Source organism: Chlorocebus sabaeus, chromosome 9 (assembly GCF_047675955.1).
Source record: "Chlorocebus sabaeus isolate Y175 chromosome 9, mChlSab1.0.hap1, whole genome shotgun sequence".
Taxonomy (NCBI): domain Eukaryota; kingdom Metazoa; phylum Chordata; class Mammalia; order Primates; family Cercopithecidae; genus Chlorocebus; species Chlorocebus sabaeus.
The window spans coordinates 113758400-113776739 of record NC_132912.1 but is presented as its reverse complement, the minus strand read 5'-3'; the positions used below and the strand labels follow the sequence as shown (position 1 = coordinate 113776739).

At 32.7% G+C, this 18340-nt stretch overlaps 1 protein-coding gene across 5 annotated transcripts in view; it reads right to left on the bottom strand.

The window, feature by feature from the left end:
• Positions 1 to 7109: 7109 nt before the first annotated feature.
• The window catches only part of SHOC2 (SHOC2 leucine rich repeat scaffold protein), a 109553-nt gene continuing 98322 nt past the window's right edge, over positions 7110 to 18340 (bottom strand). For all 5 annotated transcript variants that reach the window (XM_073019326.1, XM_073019328.1, XM_073019327.1 and 2 more), the window contains 5 exons: positions 15695 to 15883; positions 13158 to 13280; positions 11448 to 11585; positions 11001 to 11118; positions 7110 to 9182 (listed from right to left, as the gene is read on the bottom strand). In XM_073019326.1, the coding sequence (XP_072875427.1) occupies positions 8974 to 9182; positions 11001 to 11118; positions 11448 to 11585; positions 13158 to 13280; positions 15695 to 15883 (777 nt within the window). In that variant the 3' untranslated portion in view covers positions 7110 to 8973. The remainder of the gene's footprint in view (positions 9183 to 11000; positions 11119 to 11447; positions 11586 to 13157; positions 13281 to 15694; positions 15884 to 18340) is intronic.

The following is an 18340-nucleotide window of genomic DNA, read 5'->3' as shown; positions in this document are numbered from 1 at the left end:
AAGAATCAGGAAAGGAAACATGAAATTAGCTTGTCTAAAATATTAGACAAGTGATCCTTAAATAAACAAACTAAGCATAACTAAAACTAAAGAAGTGTAAAAAATGATTACCAACATTGTCATGACAAGTTTTTAAAGGTTTAAAAGAAACCTAGGTCCTTAACAACACTCAATTTAACTTGCAGCCCAAATGGAATGCTAGTAATACGAATTGTTTTTAAAAATTTGCTCTTGGACAAACAATAGTATATAATAGAGAAAAGCTATAAAATAACTGCCAAGGCACACAGGCACAAGCAAACTCTTGCTGAATTCAAATTGTTTTAAGGCTTCCCTTGGAAGAACGGTTTACAGTACAGTATTTTTTTTAAGTGGGTATGTAGTAAATAATATTCAAAGGTCCTACAAATGTAATTTCCATGAAGAGTGGTAAATGAAACAAATATACATATGTATGGGTATACACATATAAACTGAAAAACAGTAATGCTTAATTCTTAGATATATCATCTATGCTAACACCCAATGAATATGGTAACAATGATCATGCCCTGAGAAAATTAACTGGATAAATTATTGTACAAAAACATAAAATTTGAAAAATTTTGCTTTTACGGTTCTCACCTGCAATCCAAATAAATTAAGGGTTACCCAGAATTACTGGATGTACAGTAATTTTTTGAAGTGCACATCAAAGGCCAAAATCTGTAAATGTATGACTTGCCTCTAAGTTGATGATCACAGAAAAAAAGAAAAGTCATCTCCAAATATTTTATTAGAAAACAGTGATTACCTCAAATCTAGGTTCATCCATGAATCTTCACTGTTAACATTTTAGTCTCTATAAAGGCAATCAATGTTCTCACTTGCCCCAAGATGGACTTTATTCCGCAGTCACGGGAGGTGCTTTGGAGGTTAGAAAAATCGAATTCTGAGTTAAATCAGATATTCTTACTTTTAAAAAAGTAGGTTACTCAAAATAGGTGTGAATTCCATTAGTTTGTGATCTAAGGGCAAAAATGTTCTATCTGTTCATAGTGTGTGTTTGACAACAGAAGATATAGAATAAACATTTAATTTTGCACTAATGAACAGTGCTAGTTAAAAGACATCGAATATATAATAAATAAAATTCAGCAAAATATAATGATCCCAAATCAGGGAAAACCAGAGAAGAACTTCTTGACAAACTGGTCACCTGCCTGAGTTGAGACAAATAAAGTTCACTTTTGTATTTTCACCTTCGTGATTTTATCCCTTTTCTCCTCTTTCATATATTCGTATGTATGTACACACGTGTATACACATGGTACATCTTTACATTTCAGAAACTGAAAAATGAATCCCAAACACTGTGTGCACTTCTGCCATAAGAAATACGGTCATTCAGAGTCTAAAACACTGAGCATTAAAATCCACCACCTTCTTGCTCTAGAAAATAAATTTCATTAAAACTGGAGTTTCCAACTAATTTTCAAAGTTAGTGATACAATCTAAACTAAAAAAATCCAAACATTTAGATTCTTGTCTCTAATCTCAACAAGGAAATTATTCAATCAAAATATTTTTTAAAAAGATCTGGACATTTACAATGCCTGATTTGGAAGATAATATTTATAATATATGTTCTCAGGGGGTATAACTCAGGGGTAGATCATCTGGCTGTATATATGTTCTCAGATATATGCACTTGTAATTTGAATAAATGACTACCCAGTCTTTAAGAAATTCCAGTAAAAAAAAGTTTAACAGTCTCATCACTTCAATCTAGTAAAGCATTACAGAGCCAATAATCTAATCATTTAAATGTAATTTATTTTTATATTTTATAACAGTATTCTTTTCAAGTCAGAATATTTTGTCTGTCTATTTTAGAACTGGGCCCTTCCAAAATACAGGCATTGTCTTCCTAGGCCTAAATTTTGCTAACAAAGCTAAGACTATAAAAAAAAAATCTAATTCTTTAACTGGATCAGGTAAGCCACTCTGGGTCATAGATGAGTTAAAAACTAGACCTAGTAGTTATCTCAAACCTAATCTGTTCCACAAGGTTAACCACAAAGTAAAGGAAGAGTTAAAGAGCAAAATGAAGAGGGAAAAACCAGCATAAACAGGTTAATTAAATAATTAAAAGTCTGGAAAAGAGCGATAAAATTTTTCTTTAATGCAGAAAAATAAGCTCAATCTTTACATGTTATTTCTAAAGAGAAGATTTAAGGGAATTAAATCTAAATAAAGAGTATAAGCAGTCCTATACTGCCCTTAACATTCTCCACCCCAATTCTTTAAGGAAATAAAATTTCTCACCTCTACTACAGCTACTTCTTGATTTTTGGAGTTCATCAGGTATTCCGTCTTTTTCCCATCCTACACAATCTCCCTAGGGAATCCTTGTTTCAATTACCATCTATATGTTGGATCATCTGTTTCCAGGCCTAATTTCCTAACAACATGTATGTATCCAATTGCTTACCTGGTATCTCCACTTGATTTTCCACGGGCTCTAAAACACATTCTCTTCCTACCTCTAAACAAACCACAAGAATCTGGTCCTCTGACAAGGTTCCTTAGTTTAGTAAATACACTCAGATGCTTAAGCCACAAACCTGGGAATATTCTTTGATCCTTACTCATTTTACCCACTCAATCATTACTTCTTACTAATATGTCTTGCTAAGGCTCCCTTAAGGGTCATTCTTTCCACCCCTATTACTAAAATTCCAATCAAAGCCACTGTCATCCATCATCTGGATGACTCTAACAGTCTCTCATCTGGCCTCTTGGTCTCTAGTTGTGATATCCTTCAACCTATTCTTCTCAAGGTAGCCACAGTGGTTTTTAAAAATACATATTAAAGAATGATACCAGGAAAGATGACATTTAATCACACTGTGTAAAGGACTAGAATTTGTTGTCTTCCTTAAGTTTTCTTCAGTCAATTCAATAGTTATCATTATCCTTTATCCAAAAGCTCCTTTATCCTCGTAGCTTTTGTTCTTGTGAAACATTTTAAAACACAAACTTACATAGTTTTCTTTATTAGCCAATATTACACCTTATTTTTCTAGGAAACCTGCACTCAATTTCCACCTTTAGTTACCATGACATCCTAAACAGCTGAGTCAGAGCAAACTTTCTTATGAAAGTTTACAAAAGAAAACAAAACCATTTTCGTTACATAACATGGAGATCATGATAAAAATACTATTAGGACTAGAAGGCTCAGAGCATGGGAGAATTACTTCTAAGAATTCATTTCTCCATTATAGAGCACAGTCTTCATTATAGGATATAACAACAAAAAAAAAAATCCTGAAATTTAAGGTTTTCAAAATAATAATATATAAACAACATAACTATATTGAAGGACACCACTGACCATATCAAATACTATGCTGCATGTTTTTGTGCACTTATTTCTGTATACCTTCTGCATGCCATTTGCTGCTTCAAGTTTTCCAGAAGAATTTCTTAGTAGTAAAAAGTCATTTCTCTCAGTTCCACATTTTTATGGTTTCATGACACTGCAAAGACTGATTTCAGGTCCAGCTTCAGTTACACACAGCATTGGAAATCTTTTCAAAAGACTCTATGGCAGAACGTTTACAAATACATTATTTCCATCGAATAACAATACAGAATGACTTACTAAAATGGCAATTTTTATGAAGTCGAAATAATCAACAGTATAATTCAGGTTCAAAGTATATTATGTGAAGGCTGTTTATACCTTTTAGCCTTGAATCATAATTCAGAATAGCTAAGTATTCTAAGCACAGTACAAGCCCTGTTAAACATCAGTGGAAACCTAATCTTTACCTGGAGAAAAATCCAAACTGTTAAATATATCATGTTCTTATTTAGCAATTATAAGGTAACTTTCTGAACTGTGTTAAAAGTGAGTTTTGAGGTGGAAGAAGAGGCAAACAGCAAATGTGAAAAAAGTGTATATTAGTGTATTTTTCTATTCAAGACTAGTATTAAAATAAATTATTTAATCCACCCATAAAACATTTTTAGTAGTGAACATCAGGTTTTAAGTACTAGCTAAATTGGCAGATTTCTTGAATAATTTCTTCGAAATCATAAAAAGAAAATGGCTGATGCAGATGCTACTTGTATACTGTATAATCAGACCAGTGGAAGGTTAAATTCTCTATAATGCTTTAAAAACTTTATCTATTTTCATTTTAAGAAACAACACAGGCTGGGCGCAGTGGCTCACGCCTGTAATCCCAGCACTTTGGGGAGCCGAGGCAGGTCAGGAGATTGAGACCATCCTGGCTAACATGGTGAAACCCCATCTCTACTAAAAATGCAAAAAAATTAGTCAGGCGTGGTGGCAGGCGCCTGTAGTCCCAGCTGCTCGGGAGACTGAAGCAGGAGAATGGTGTGACCCCGGGACGTGGAGCTTGCAGTGAGCCAAGACTGCGCCACTGCACTCCAGCCTGGACAACAGAGCGAGACTCTGTCTCAAAAAAAAAAAAAAGAAACAACATCAGTAATTATAAAAAGCAAATTAGATAACACAGAACATCTAAATGATGATGGTCACTGATAAAGCACCCAAAACTCTTATTAGATTTTCCAAGTAAGATGATTTTTTGGAGTACCTATAATATATAAAATGCTTCTAATGCCATTTAAATATTATTACATTATTATTAGGATTTCTAGGATGGAACTCTAACAATTTACACAAAGACAGAATCTCTCTAGTCAAACTTGCACATCGTGCAAGAAACAAACAAACAAAAAGGCTCCTTCCTTAAGGTTCTTAAGTCAGAAATGTGACATAATATACTGATTTTGTTAGAACAAGAAACTTTACCAACACCTGCTAAAAAAAACTGTGATAACATACAAATCTATTATGTGAATGAACATCACCCCCAGTATGTTATGCTGCTGTATACTGCACAAACTGCAAAAGCTACATACTGCATGCCCTGCCCCAACTACTCTCAACAGTAGAGGCTACTCCTCCTAACAAACTTGGAAACATTTCCAGTCTGAAATACTATAAACTACTATCCAGATAAAGTCTTGATCACAGACAGGTATTTAAATTCAAAACCGTTTACATAAAGAACCTATAATATGTCAGTGGGATATTTAACAAGTGTATACAAAAGAAAGTATTTTTTAAGGGTAATGAGAACCAACTCCAGTTTTTTAAAATTTAAAAAATGCCTTATTTTTAAAGTCATTTTTTAAAGTGAAAAAATAAACCCAGAAATTTTTCTCAGAAAGGCATTCTATTCAATAACAAAGTACTGATAACTATTTTATAAAACATTCTCATATTTTCCTAATATAACAATGTTCAAGATACTCCCTTAGATACCAAGTCAATGTCACAACTCTTGCACATTCAAATTCTCCAAGATTACATAATCAACTAAAGATTTGCCATGCGTTTCCCAATGACTCCTAAAGACTAAACTACTCAGAAGAATAAAGCAAGAGAAAAGTTTTAGCTAAGACATTTGATACACTATCTTATCTTCTGATCAAGGCAGAAGGAGACCTTTCCTCACAAATAATTCATTTTAGTTCAAGTTTATAGATTTCAGGAATGTATACTTCTCCAGTTTATTTTGAATTATGCTATCTGCTTTCATCTAATTTTAATCATGCAAGAGTGATCATATATTCTGATTTCCTGAGACCACTGTTGCGCTGTTGGCCCTATGTAACTATCGGTAGTGTCCCCTTTTCATTTCAGAAGTGTCTACTTTTATATACTTAGTTACTATACATTCTTATTAATAAACAATTATAAATTCTGCCAGGTGAAATTTGGATTCAATGCACATGGCTTAGAAATAACAGATGAGGCTGGGTGTGGTGGTTCACGCCTGTAATCCCTGCACTTTGAGAGGCCGAGGCGGGCGGATCACGAGGTCAGCAGATCGAGACCATCCTGGCTAACACAGTAAAACCTCGTCTCTACTAAAAATACTAAAAATTAGCCGACCATGGTGGCAGGCGCCTGTAGTCCCAGCTACTCGGGAGGCCAAGGCAGGAGAATCGCTTGAACATGGGAGGCAGAGGTTGCAGTGAGCCAAGATCACGCCACTGCACTCCAGCCTGGGTGACAGAGCGAGACTCTGTTTCCCAAAAAAAAGAAAAAAAAAGGAAATAACAGATGAAAAGCAAAAGGTTTTAACAAAAATTTACAGAAAACCTAGATAAATTTTAATGTATAATAAGTTATCTATTTTAAATGATTCAAGCTGCACAGATAAATTAGAAATTTGCATTACATTTTTTAGAGATCATTCCCATTGCAATACCTACATTTTAAGTAAAAATAAATGTTTTAAGTGTATTTTCCCTTCCTGTATCATCTACTGTTTTCATTTATATCTATAAAGTTCATAAATTATTTAGCACCTCCTCCTTTCTGTATAAAATAATCATGTGGGATTTAGAAAGTATTAAACTCTCACAAAAGGACAGGCTGACATTACCATTGCCATTTTTCTGCTACATATTAACAAAAAGCAAAGTTTAGAGCAATGTTTTTATAATGTAACATCCTTGAACATTCTTATTTGCTGAGTCTCATGGAAAGACTAAATATAATTTCTTTAAAAGAAAGGCAAATTTTTGGATATGCCAATTAGTCTCATTGTAGTTTCAGGAAAAAGTATTAGCTCATATGTAGTCTTCAACAATATCCCTTATTATATTCAAACTATTTAAATATTAAATATCTTGATTTCACAGGGATATCTTAATCAGAGTTCATTTTAGTTTCTTGGTAGAAATAATGAAATTTGTGGGCTCTTACAAGGTGACAGACTACAGAGGATATATGTATTATACTTCTTCAAAATTTTTTGTAATTTGTCATTATATTGCTTACACACAGCATGACTTCTACATGTAAGACTGATCATTTTACATTTCTGTTACAGATTAACATAAATAAAGGTGGAACAAAAATGCTTTTAGAACTCTATTTTCATTTTAAGAAACAATAACCATTTTTTTTTTTAAGAAAAGACATTTAGTTACTACCTTTAAAGTTCAAGTTCCATCATCTTAATACATAAACATACCTGGACACGGAATTTAAAAAACCACACATACACACAAGCTCTAGGTAGAGCTGTAATAAACAAATTCCTTTTATAAACAAAATTTTAACTGAAAAGCCACAGTAGATGGGGGAAAAAAAAAAAAGAAGAAAGGATATTACTTGGTAAAATCCAGTGACATCTACAATAGTTTTACAGCACATTTAAGCATTCTAGGGTTTTATATCTTCACCTGCCTTCCATTTCTTAGTTGATCCTTATAAAATCTCTAATTACAAACATAGGTTTGATCTCAAACCTAGTCATGAATTTGAGTGCCAGGAAAAGCAGAACAACAGTCCAAATTTCTATCTTAATATCACAGCCTTAATTCAAAAATGGTTTTGTGTAAAACACAACGCCCAACTAAATGGAAAAAAAAAAACACAAGCAGCAATATGTAATTATACAAAATAGTTATTAATTATATATGAAGTGTTTTTTAGGATGACATCCAGAACGCAACTTGCTCTGAGACTCCTCAATAATCAAATTGACTTAGACCAACAATACTGCTAAGTATTAAAAGCAGTGAAGCAAAAGAAAATATATCAAATAGTACATGCACATCTTACAGAACTTCCACTGAACTCCCCAATGGCTTCTATGCAATGTGCCTCTTTTCCATAACTATATTAACAAATACCAAGAAAGGAAAGATGAGATTAAAAGTAATGATACTGAACTGAATTGTTTGAAGCCAGTGCCCCACATGTGGGGAAAAGTGCATTTAGTTCAGCAGCAATACAGCACAGTGTGAAGATATTGTGCTTAGACACAGATATTCCAGAATTGAAAGATGTACAAGGCAAGTCAAGATATAAAACCATAGTACACTGTTAAATAACCTTGAAACATACATATATTGCAGTTTTCAAAGAAAGACATTCATGTCATTGTACAAGGATAGGAAGAAATCCTTAAAGTTACCTACTGTAGTTTATGATATAATAAATACATATCTATATAGCATTGTATATACATATATAGATTGTGTTTATATGTAACTTATTTGCCAAATTATCCTGTTAGTTTTTGTGGATCTGCAACTTTCAGGAATGAAAAAACTCCTTTTCACTACAAGTTTCTCTTCCCCCAAACTTAAAAAATATTCATACTAGAAAAGGTCTCAATACCCTTCTCCTACCCAAAGATTCACTTCAGGTATTTTGCTTCACAACTCGTCAGAGAAGCACAATTAAAGAAATTCTAGATTTTCGACTGTAACTTTTCACTTTGCCAGTTTTTGGTTTTTTTTTTTTTTTTTTTTAACAAGCAAATACCTTTCACTATTTAAACCAGTTGATGCAAATTCTTTAGCAGAGGATTCAAACTCTAGATTTGACTGAATAAAACAGAGCAAATCAAAACAAACAAAAAAAAATCCAGTGATTTACTCTGACTGTAAACAATACATAAAATTTAAATCTCAAATCTCAAAATAAGTTAAAGAAAAATTCTACTTTCAGGGCCTACAATACTATAAAGATACAACAATTGGTAAGGGGAAAATATATATGAAAAGTTGCAACAAAATTGTTTGCCCATTATTTTTCCTAAGAGAAAGTATATCTAACTACACTACCTCTGTCCCTTAAATTTAATAACTTCATAATTTGTTGGCAAATGTTTTAAGCAAACTGGCATATCAGAATACACAACAGAAAAACATCCATCATATTCAGCAAAGAAAACTTATATAAGCCTTTTGTACAGAATTTAAAAAAAATTCTAAATGGCTATGATTCCTCTATTAGCATAAACACATAATGCAATTTTTATAAATCTGCCATATACCAATATCTACATAAATAGATACAGATATAGATAAGAAACATTAATGGCAGTCTATTTTTGAACAGTGTGTGGGACCAGCAGATTTGTATCAGACCATGGCACGATACGGACCCTGCATCTTTAAGAACTGAATGATGAAAGAAGGCCCCCCAGCAACAATCTGAGGTGGAAGGTGACTGAGTGGACAGTTCTCAATACTCATGATTGAAAGCTTGCTGCAGAGTGCCAGCTCAAAGGGAAGGCTATGCAGGTTGGGGTTGTCATTCAAATACAGTTCTTCTAGGTTCTCCAGTGTACCTGTTAAAAAAAAAAAAAAATCAAATCAATTATTTTTTTAAAAATTAGTTGCTATTTTAAAAGTTCAACCGGGCATGATGCTATGCTGGTCATTTCATATACCAAACACACATTTCCTTTAATTCTCCTTTCTTAGCTTTAAAACTCTACAACCACGGATCTCAAATTTTGCTGCATATTCATATCAGCTTGGAAGACTTTTTAAACTCCTGATGTCCAGCTCACACTCCATACAAACTAAATAAATTAGAACCCCTTCCTTTATGGTAGGTCTTCAAGCTTGGAGAGCTTTGTATTTTGAAAATACATATGCCCCATCTCCAGAGATTCTGTTTGGGATAGTTTGGCACATATATAATACTTACTTATATATATTTTTAAACTCCAAAAGTGAGCTTATTATATATTCAATGTCTATAACCACTTTTCTGTTGTAGATGTAACATTTTCTCAAATTAATAGATTTCTTATGTGCAAAAGTTTTATTACTTAATATGAAGCTTTCACTGAGAGTTATCACATGTATGGCAGTAAGCCAAAACTCGATTTATGAGACCTTTAAAATTTTTTTCTTAGACTATCTTAGGATACTTGTATTCTCTAGGAAAATGTCTCAAGCAATTAAATGAGATCAGGTGAATATATATACTAGAAATATGTGTAAATTTGCCTCATGTGTTTCCAATTTTTAAATTTCAAAATTCAGAATATTTGACAGTGGTATTTATTAGAAAACTAACAGAAATAATAACTAGTATGTAATCAATGTGTTTACATGTAAGATATTTAAGCTTCAGAACAACCCTATGAGAACTTACTATTATCATCATTTTACAGGTAAGAAACTTGAGGCTTAGGGAGTTTACATACCTTATCTAAAGTCACAAAGCCAATAAGCAACAGGGCTAGATTTTGAATTGTCAACCATCTCCAAAACCATTTTTTTTTTTATTATACTTTAAGTTCTAGGGTACATGTACACAACGTGCAGGTTTGTTACATATGTATACATGTGCCATGTTGGTGTGCTGCACCCATTAACTCAACATTTACATTAGGCATATCTCCTAATGCTATCCCTCTCCCCTCCCCCCACCCCATGACAGGCCTCAGTGTGTGATGCTCCCCACCCTGTTTCCAAGTGTTCTCATTGTTCAATTCCCACCTATGAGTGAGAACATGTGGTGTTTACTAACCTATAGCTCCTGTGGGACGGTGCACTACAGATGGAAGAACATAATGCATACAATTACTAATTTAAAAGCTAACATTTAATTACCATGTGACCTTAATCAAGTAATTCTCTTTATAAAGCAAGATTACAACTTGCACTGTCTAAAATTCCAGGTGGTCATGTATATTACATAAAATAATGGAAATGAAAACACTTGGAAAATGTTAAGTATTCCCAAATGTTAATATTGGTTAAATATTAATATCAATTCTAAAATCTCATAAAGAAATGTTCTTTTGGCATAAAACATTACTAATTTAATTCAACCCTGTGTAATTTTTAAATTTAGAAGGAATATAAAATAACTTCTAAATTGAGGTTATACATAAAACCTACTGGAAATGTAAGTATTCCAAAACATTCTCAAATACAGTATTAATCTTAAAACCAATCCTAACAGTCTTTAGGAATCCTAACCAAAACCAATCAACAATCAACCATCAGTGCTCTATTAAAAAAAAAATCTTAAGCCTGATACAACCTCAGTTTAAAAAACAATAGATTTGTCATATTTATCTGATATACTGCTTGAATGCACAAGAGCAAATTATTAGTACAGAGTCAAGCATTCATAGGGTTCATACCAATTTCTTCAGGAAGGTGAGTAAGTAGGTTCTCTCCAAGACCCAGATGTGTGAGATTAGTAAGGTGACCAATGCCTCTGGGAAGAGTGGTCAACTGGTTGTTTGTCAAGACTAATTTCTAGAAGATTAACAAAATAAAAGACAGTTACAAATATATTTCCTACATTTAATGTAAATTAAAATAATATGTCTAAACAATAAAATAAATTAACAGGGAAACTAGATAGGATAGAATGAGAATCACTTACGTTACATATTTTTCTTTCACAAAATATCATTTGTTAGGAAAACAAAGCCAGGTTATATGAACACAAAACTCAGCCCTAATACTAGAATAGGAAAGTCTATCTGATCCAAGAATTACATCAAAATCTTAAGAAAAATGTGCAATTTAGAATGGATTCCAAAAACTTTATGTAACTACAAAACCACTAGGATAATGTTTACCTGTAAATCCTTAAGATATGCAATTTCATTTGGCAAGGATTCCAATTTGTTCTCTTCCAGATCTAACTCTCTTAACTTCCTAAGGTTTCCAAGCCCATGGGGAAGCTTCTTTAGAAGATTGTTTGATAAGATAAGAACCTAATGAGAAATTATTGATAATTTTTAGCAAATCATGAAATGAAATTATATACTATCATTGTGTGGCTTAAAATCTATTAAGCAATGCTTATTTTCCAAACAATGAATATTAAGGGTAATGTTCAATTATATAACATATAAAATATTTAACTTACTTTTCTAAAAAAATCACCATAGTTATTAGAAAAGAGATTTTACTTGATTATATCAAAACTAATGAAAACAAAAGAAGCAATTTAATTTTAACTACATTTCAAAAAAATTACTGAATAGTTACAAATGTTTATCTAATAGGAAACTATTTATTCAAAACCCTTACAAACGATTACTAAAAGAAGGTAAAAAACTAACTTCTAAACTTGCTATATCAATCCACTGTATTTATTATCTGTGGTATACTTATTACATTGAAAGCATCCTGGAAGATACTGAAGAGGGGAAAAATGGCAGAGGAAGATAGCCTTTGTTCCGATAAAGTTACAAACTAGCAGAAAGGAAGGAGACAATACTGGGTTGGGAGAAAGAGCAATAGGTAAAACAGATGCCTAAGGTTCTGGGCAAGTTTTTATGTTCATTTATTTTCCCTAATGTTATATCACTCATAATAAATACATACAATAAGTCCGAGAAAATAATAACAGCAGTCACCATGTGACTTTACTATTTGCAAGGCACTGCACTAAATGTATTATGTGCATTATTGCATTTAATCCTAATTACAACTCTACAAGATAAATACTCTTATTATCCCCATTTCACAGCTTAAGAAACTGAAGCTTAGGCAAGTTAAGTACATAAATATACAGAGATAATTACACTCAGCTTTGTTTGACTTCAAAGCCCATGTTTTTAGCCATTAAACCACACTATTTCACCTTATTAAATAATTTAAAAATTAGATCTTTAAAAAACATGGATATGAAGGAAATTTTAAAAAACAATATATTTACTATTAGTAAGCATTTTCACCAAGGGATGAAAACTCTAGGAACTCAGAAGCAGGAGAAATCATCCTTAACTGAAGAGGTGAAAATAAAATGGATCTTTAATTATGGAAAAACATACTAAAAGAAAAAAGGGGATGACAAGAGGGCATTCTAGATACAGAAAACAATAGGACTAAGCTTAGAGGGCTAGAAATAGGCATACCAGATTTACAACAAAGACAATAATCAATGAGTAAATAAAATAGCAGGTGGGTAATTAGGATGAAAAAGTACGATAAAGCATTCTAAATGACAGTCTGAGAATCGATAATTATTTTGGTAGACAATAGTGTAGTTTTTAAACAGACTAAAGAAAAAAATTGTTCTAAAAGATGCTTTTACAGAACTTTTAGAGATATTAATACTTCATGGCACTCAAACATACCAACTTTTAGTAGGCAAGAGAAATTCAAAAGGACTGAATCTAGACTACTTAAGTCAACACTTCGTTATCCTATTAGGGTTGTATGTTTGAGTTCTAACATTTCTAATTATAATCTTCACCCAAACAGAAATTGTTTATTTCAATTTGAAATTTTTAAATAAGATAAGTATGGAAGGTTCTGAGGTGCTCATTTATACTAACCTCAAGAGAAACGAGACCAGACACATCCTCAGGGATCTTTGTGAGCTGATTAGTGGCTAAATTCAATTCTACCATACTGGTCCAAGTTCCAAAATCCAAGGGAAGTGATGTTAATTGATTGTCCTGGCAAAGACAAAAAGAAGCATCCAAAGTAGAACCACAAAAACAAAGTTCCATATACACTTGTTGCTTCAGAAAGAGAATTCTTAACTAAACAAAATCTTACTCTCCTTTTTGATATTTAAATATAGAAAGAAAAAAAATGAGCAACAGAAAACTCTAAGCCTCCAAAGGTTTTTATACAGTAATGAGGCTTTTATTTGGGAGTTAAACTGGAAGTTTGTTCCTTATGTGATTGTAATGGAAATAGAAAAATACACTATACAGAGAAACACTGGAGATTTCAAAGATCCTCTAAATATGTTTTTACCATTTCACAATATGTATAAATCACTGAATAAAATATAAATGCTCAAATAAAGATATGAAAACAATAGAATAAGACACATCTAATCACATCCCATGAGGAAACCAGAATGAACTCAGGAATTCTTGAGGTGCTAAGCAGTAAAGTAGGGGAGGAAAATAGTCTTAAAAAGACAACAAATTAAATCATTAAAACACGAATCAGGTATTTACCATTTCACTTTAAAAATCCATAAGAAAAAAATGGTAAAATATATTCATCGCTGAAACAGAGGAAACAGTAAATATGGTCTTAATTTGGTTTAAAAATTAGACACAGCTGTTCACAGAAGAAAACTATGCCACTTTAATTCACTTATAAAGTACACTTTCATCAATAATGTCTTGTACCACATTGTTATGTGTTAGGGGTATTGGTCCTGGGAGAGGATAATCAACACCCCATCCAGCTCAATACCAACGATATATGCCAGTATGTTAACAGTGATGCTACCTCAGTGGCAGTATTATTTTATATCCTTTATGTCAATCTGTATCTTTAAAATTAGCTGCATTGCACATGGATTGTCTCATTTCACACAAAATGACCCACAAAAGAAATCCCAAGTAGCAAACATTCTTTTGAAAACCAACTTTTTCTTTTATTGTAATATTTAAACTTGTTATCTATTTAATATTTAAGCTTATTACCTATGTATGCCTAAACTACTGACACTTTATAGCATGATTTATAAGGTATTTTCATTTTTAAAAATTTACTACTGGTACTTACATGCAAATGCATAAACTAATGAACCCCTGAACCACTGTGTTTTAAGCCTATTACTACAAAATGAATGTTCAGAATCAACACCATTACCACTGCTAAATCTCATATAACCAGACTGATTAACAAGAAATTTTACAATTGTTAAAACTGTAAGAGTATCTTGAATTTCCATTAGTTTACTTATTATATACTTCCAAAGAATCATCATAAAAGATACATACCATATTTATGAGCAAGTGTGGATGTAATTTAAAAATTGTACATTTAAGATTATAGTTTAAAGAACCACAACTATGTTCAAACGGTTCATCATGACAGGAAGAATACTATTAGCTATGTGGTCAATTCAGTTATCTTCTTTGGGCCTAAAGTTTGTCCAGTACAAATTAAATCACTGAACTTGGTAATTTTCCATTTGTTTTCTCCTTTTGCAATAAATTGCATTACAAAGGTGAAACTCGATCACTGTAAGCAAAAGGAAACTAACGTTCACCCATAAATAATTCTGATCTCTAAACATTTTGGCAAAAACCAGCTATATGTATAAATATAAAGATCTTTAATATATAATTAAGCATATTAAAAACAGCTTTCAAAAACTCTGGGTGGGAAAAGATTTTTTACATGCTTTAACTTTCTTCCACTTGATAAAATGAGAATATTTCAACTAGTATGTAGTGTTCTTTTAGACCAAAATATCATTTTTAATGGCTCCACAGTATTCCACTAAAGACAAATTACTTAACAAAATTAAATCTCTATTAATAAGTTGGTACCTATGAAATAGATGGCTCTGCAATACATATCCCTACAACTATACTTTTACAGACATTCGTATTTCCTTTTTTGTGGGGGAAAGGTAACAGGTTCTTGCTTTCTTCACCAGGCTGGAGTGCAGTGGTGCCACCATAACTCACTGCAGCCTTGAACTCCCAGGCTCAAGCAATCCTCCTGCCCCAGCCTTCCATGTAGCTGGTACCACAGGCCAGCTAATGTTTAAAAATTTTTTTGCGAGACAAGGTCTCACTATATTGCCCAAGCTGGTCTTGAACTCCTAGCCTCCAGGGATCCTCCCACCTTAGCCTTCTAAAGCACTGGGATTACAGGTGCATCAGCCACTGAGCTGGACAATGATTATTTCTTTAGGACAAATTCCTAAGGGTATGCACAGTTCTAAGATATTTGTTATCTGATACAAAGTACCCTGAAATGTCTTATTATCAGTTTAGACCCATCAGCAAGGTACAAGTACCCACTCCCCACACAATTAGAAAAAACATAAATATTAGTAGAAGTACCAGTTAAAGCAATTCCTTCCCCTAATAAACAAATATATGCTTACCTTCATATTCAGCTTACTTAATACTTTTGCTCTGGAGAAAATTCCAAATGGAATTTTATTGATTCGATTGTGTTCCATGTTGAGGGAATAGATGGTAGAAAACTGAGATGGACCACCCACTGGATATAACTGGAAGCAATTCCTAGCTAAGGTCAAACTATTCAGTTTCACAAGACTTGACAAAAGACTCTGTAAAAAAAAAAAAAAAAAAAAAAATGAAATAAACATAAGAATTAGAACTATGAGACTCATTTTGTATAGAACAGCAGTCTCAACACAAATGCCTCAAAGGGCTTTGGGGGTGACAAATGACAAAGACTGGTTAGGGCAGTCTGTGACACCTCTTTACGGGGACAGTCACTACATAGCTCTAGCAGATTGGTGCCTTGCAGAAATGTGGAACCAATGTAGACTTCCAGATTTTATAGGAGGAAACAGAACATTTTTTCAATTTTTATTCTTTGGCTTCAATTTATTTAAAACACTGTATGGAATAAGGAAAACATGTCTGTGTGTGGAGAGGTGCCTCATGGGTGACTAATTTGAAATTTCTACATTGCAGAAACTTTAGTGTCAGACAGTTCCAGGTCTGAGTCCTGCCTCTGCCACTGGCTGTGTGACAAATCCTACCTAGTCTTAAGTTATATACCTATCTCTAAATTATTGAGATTAACATAATGATTCCTTTTAGGGAACATTAAATTCAGGAGATAATTATGCTTCCTGATACTGTATAATACACCGCTTTTCTATATGGTAAAATTTCTGAGGGCATATATGTACCCATTAAACAAGTATTTACTTAGCACATAACCCCATCTTCCCCTACTTTAGACTCCCACCATTTAACCAAAGTATTAAATATTCAGGTATTACCAAAGAATCTCTGCAGTTAAGAAGTACATAGATAAGAAAAAATTAGAAAATAATATATGACCGTATATAATCAATAATCAATTATATAGAATAGGCTCTTGCTATTCAGTTTGGGCCAAGGAAAAGCAGTATCAGCATCCCCTGGGAACTTGTGAGAAATGCAGACTCTTGGGCCCCACTGCCACTGAATCATAATATGCATTTTAACAAGATTCCCAGGTGATCTGCATGCTCATTAACATCTGAGAAATACTAGTAAAGGCTATAAATTGTTTTGAATCTTGACTTTATCTTTAAATAGTTTGTGCCTTTGGCAAGTTATTTTTCTGAACCTAGTGTATCATTATTTGAATAACGATATTTTATGGGTCATAGGGAAGACTAAAAGTGATAAAATACATAAATAACTTTACAATACCTAGCAGGGAGTAAGTGCTTAAATTTTAAATCCTTTCTCTATTTAAATTCAAAGCAAGGAATACTGGAATAACTGGAAAAATAGGATGAAAGTTGGCAGCTAGATCTTGAAGGATGAAAACATTTTAAAATACTCAGAGAAATAGAAGAAACACTCTAGATTCAAAGTAAAAGCACAAACAGGGAGAAGCAAGCACTGTGTGAGGTATGTATGTTTTTTAAACAATGTTCAAACTTCAGCTGTCCACCATCAGCAAATTGAAAACTTAGTACTTGAGGTGACAGTGTAATTGGCAAAGCCATCTGAAGGAATGAAGTAACTATATAATTGAGGATATACCTATACAGAGAACTGAAACTTGTTTCTTTATACTGTATCTTAAGAAGCTACCCTTAAGATTTGTGTATTGTTGTACACAAACAAAAGGAACAAAAGAGGTAAAACTGTGGCAAGAAAACTTCATGGCAGTCGATTCACGAAAAATCTCTACAGGCTACTCAATTGAAAATAAAGGAGTTTTACTGAGCCTTATGGCAAAAAATGTGATTCTTTTTATTCTTACAACTGACTTACTTTATTGAATTGACTCATATGATAAAATGTTAATACTGAATATATTTGAGAAGGGGCAACAAGAAGGCAGCTCTTCGAGCTCTCATTTCTTAGTCACATTGTGAAACAGGGGTTGCTTATCTTTTTTTTTGGTTAGAATCAGACACATCTAGGCTCCTATTTTATACCTTCTACTAAGTTTTGTCAACTTTGGTGAATTAATTAGATAATCAATATACCTCTTACCATACTTCTAGAAAAATATTTAAGGTAACAAATTTGGCCAAAAATATAACTTCTTTTAAGCCTTATTTTGCTGCTTGATGAGGATACTCCAATAACTAGTAGGTTTATGAAAAAGATTAAACGAAATAGTACATATAGAGTACCTAGACTCATGCCTTGGGACTATGTGGTTCAAATTATTAAGTTCCTTTTACTTATATGTATACATCTACATTAAAATAAGTCCATTTTCAGACAGTCTTCAAATGACAAAATAGTCATTTTAGCAGCTCTGATTTCAGCTGTTTAATATGCCCTTATTGAAAACCACTTTCATGATTTCTTGCCTAATCCAGCTTGAGTATCTTATAAGTGCTGTCTAATGGATTTTATTGTTTTCCTCACAATAAATGCAGATAATTTCACATTTGCATTGAGACTATGCTGCTTCCAAAGCACACTGATTACTTTTAAATTAAGATTTCATACTTTCCCATATTCAGTGGGACTAGGAGTGGGGCCCAAGAGTCCACATTTCTAACAAGCTCCCAGGAAAATCCATATTTCCTAACAGG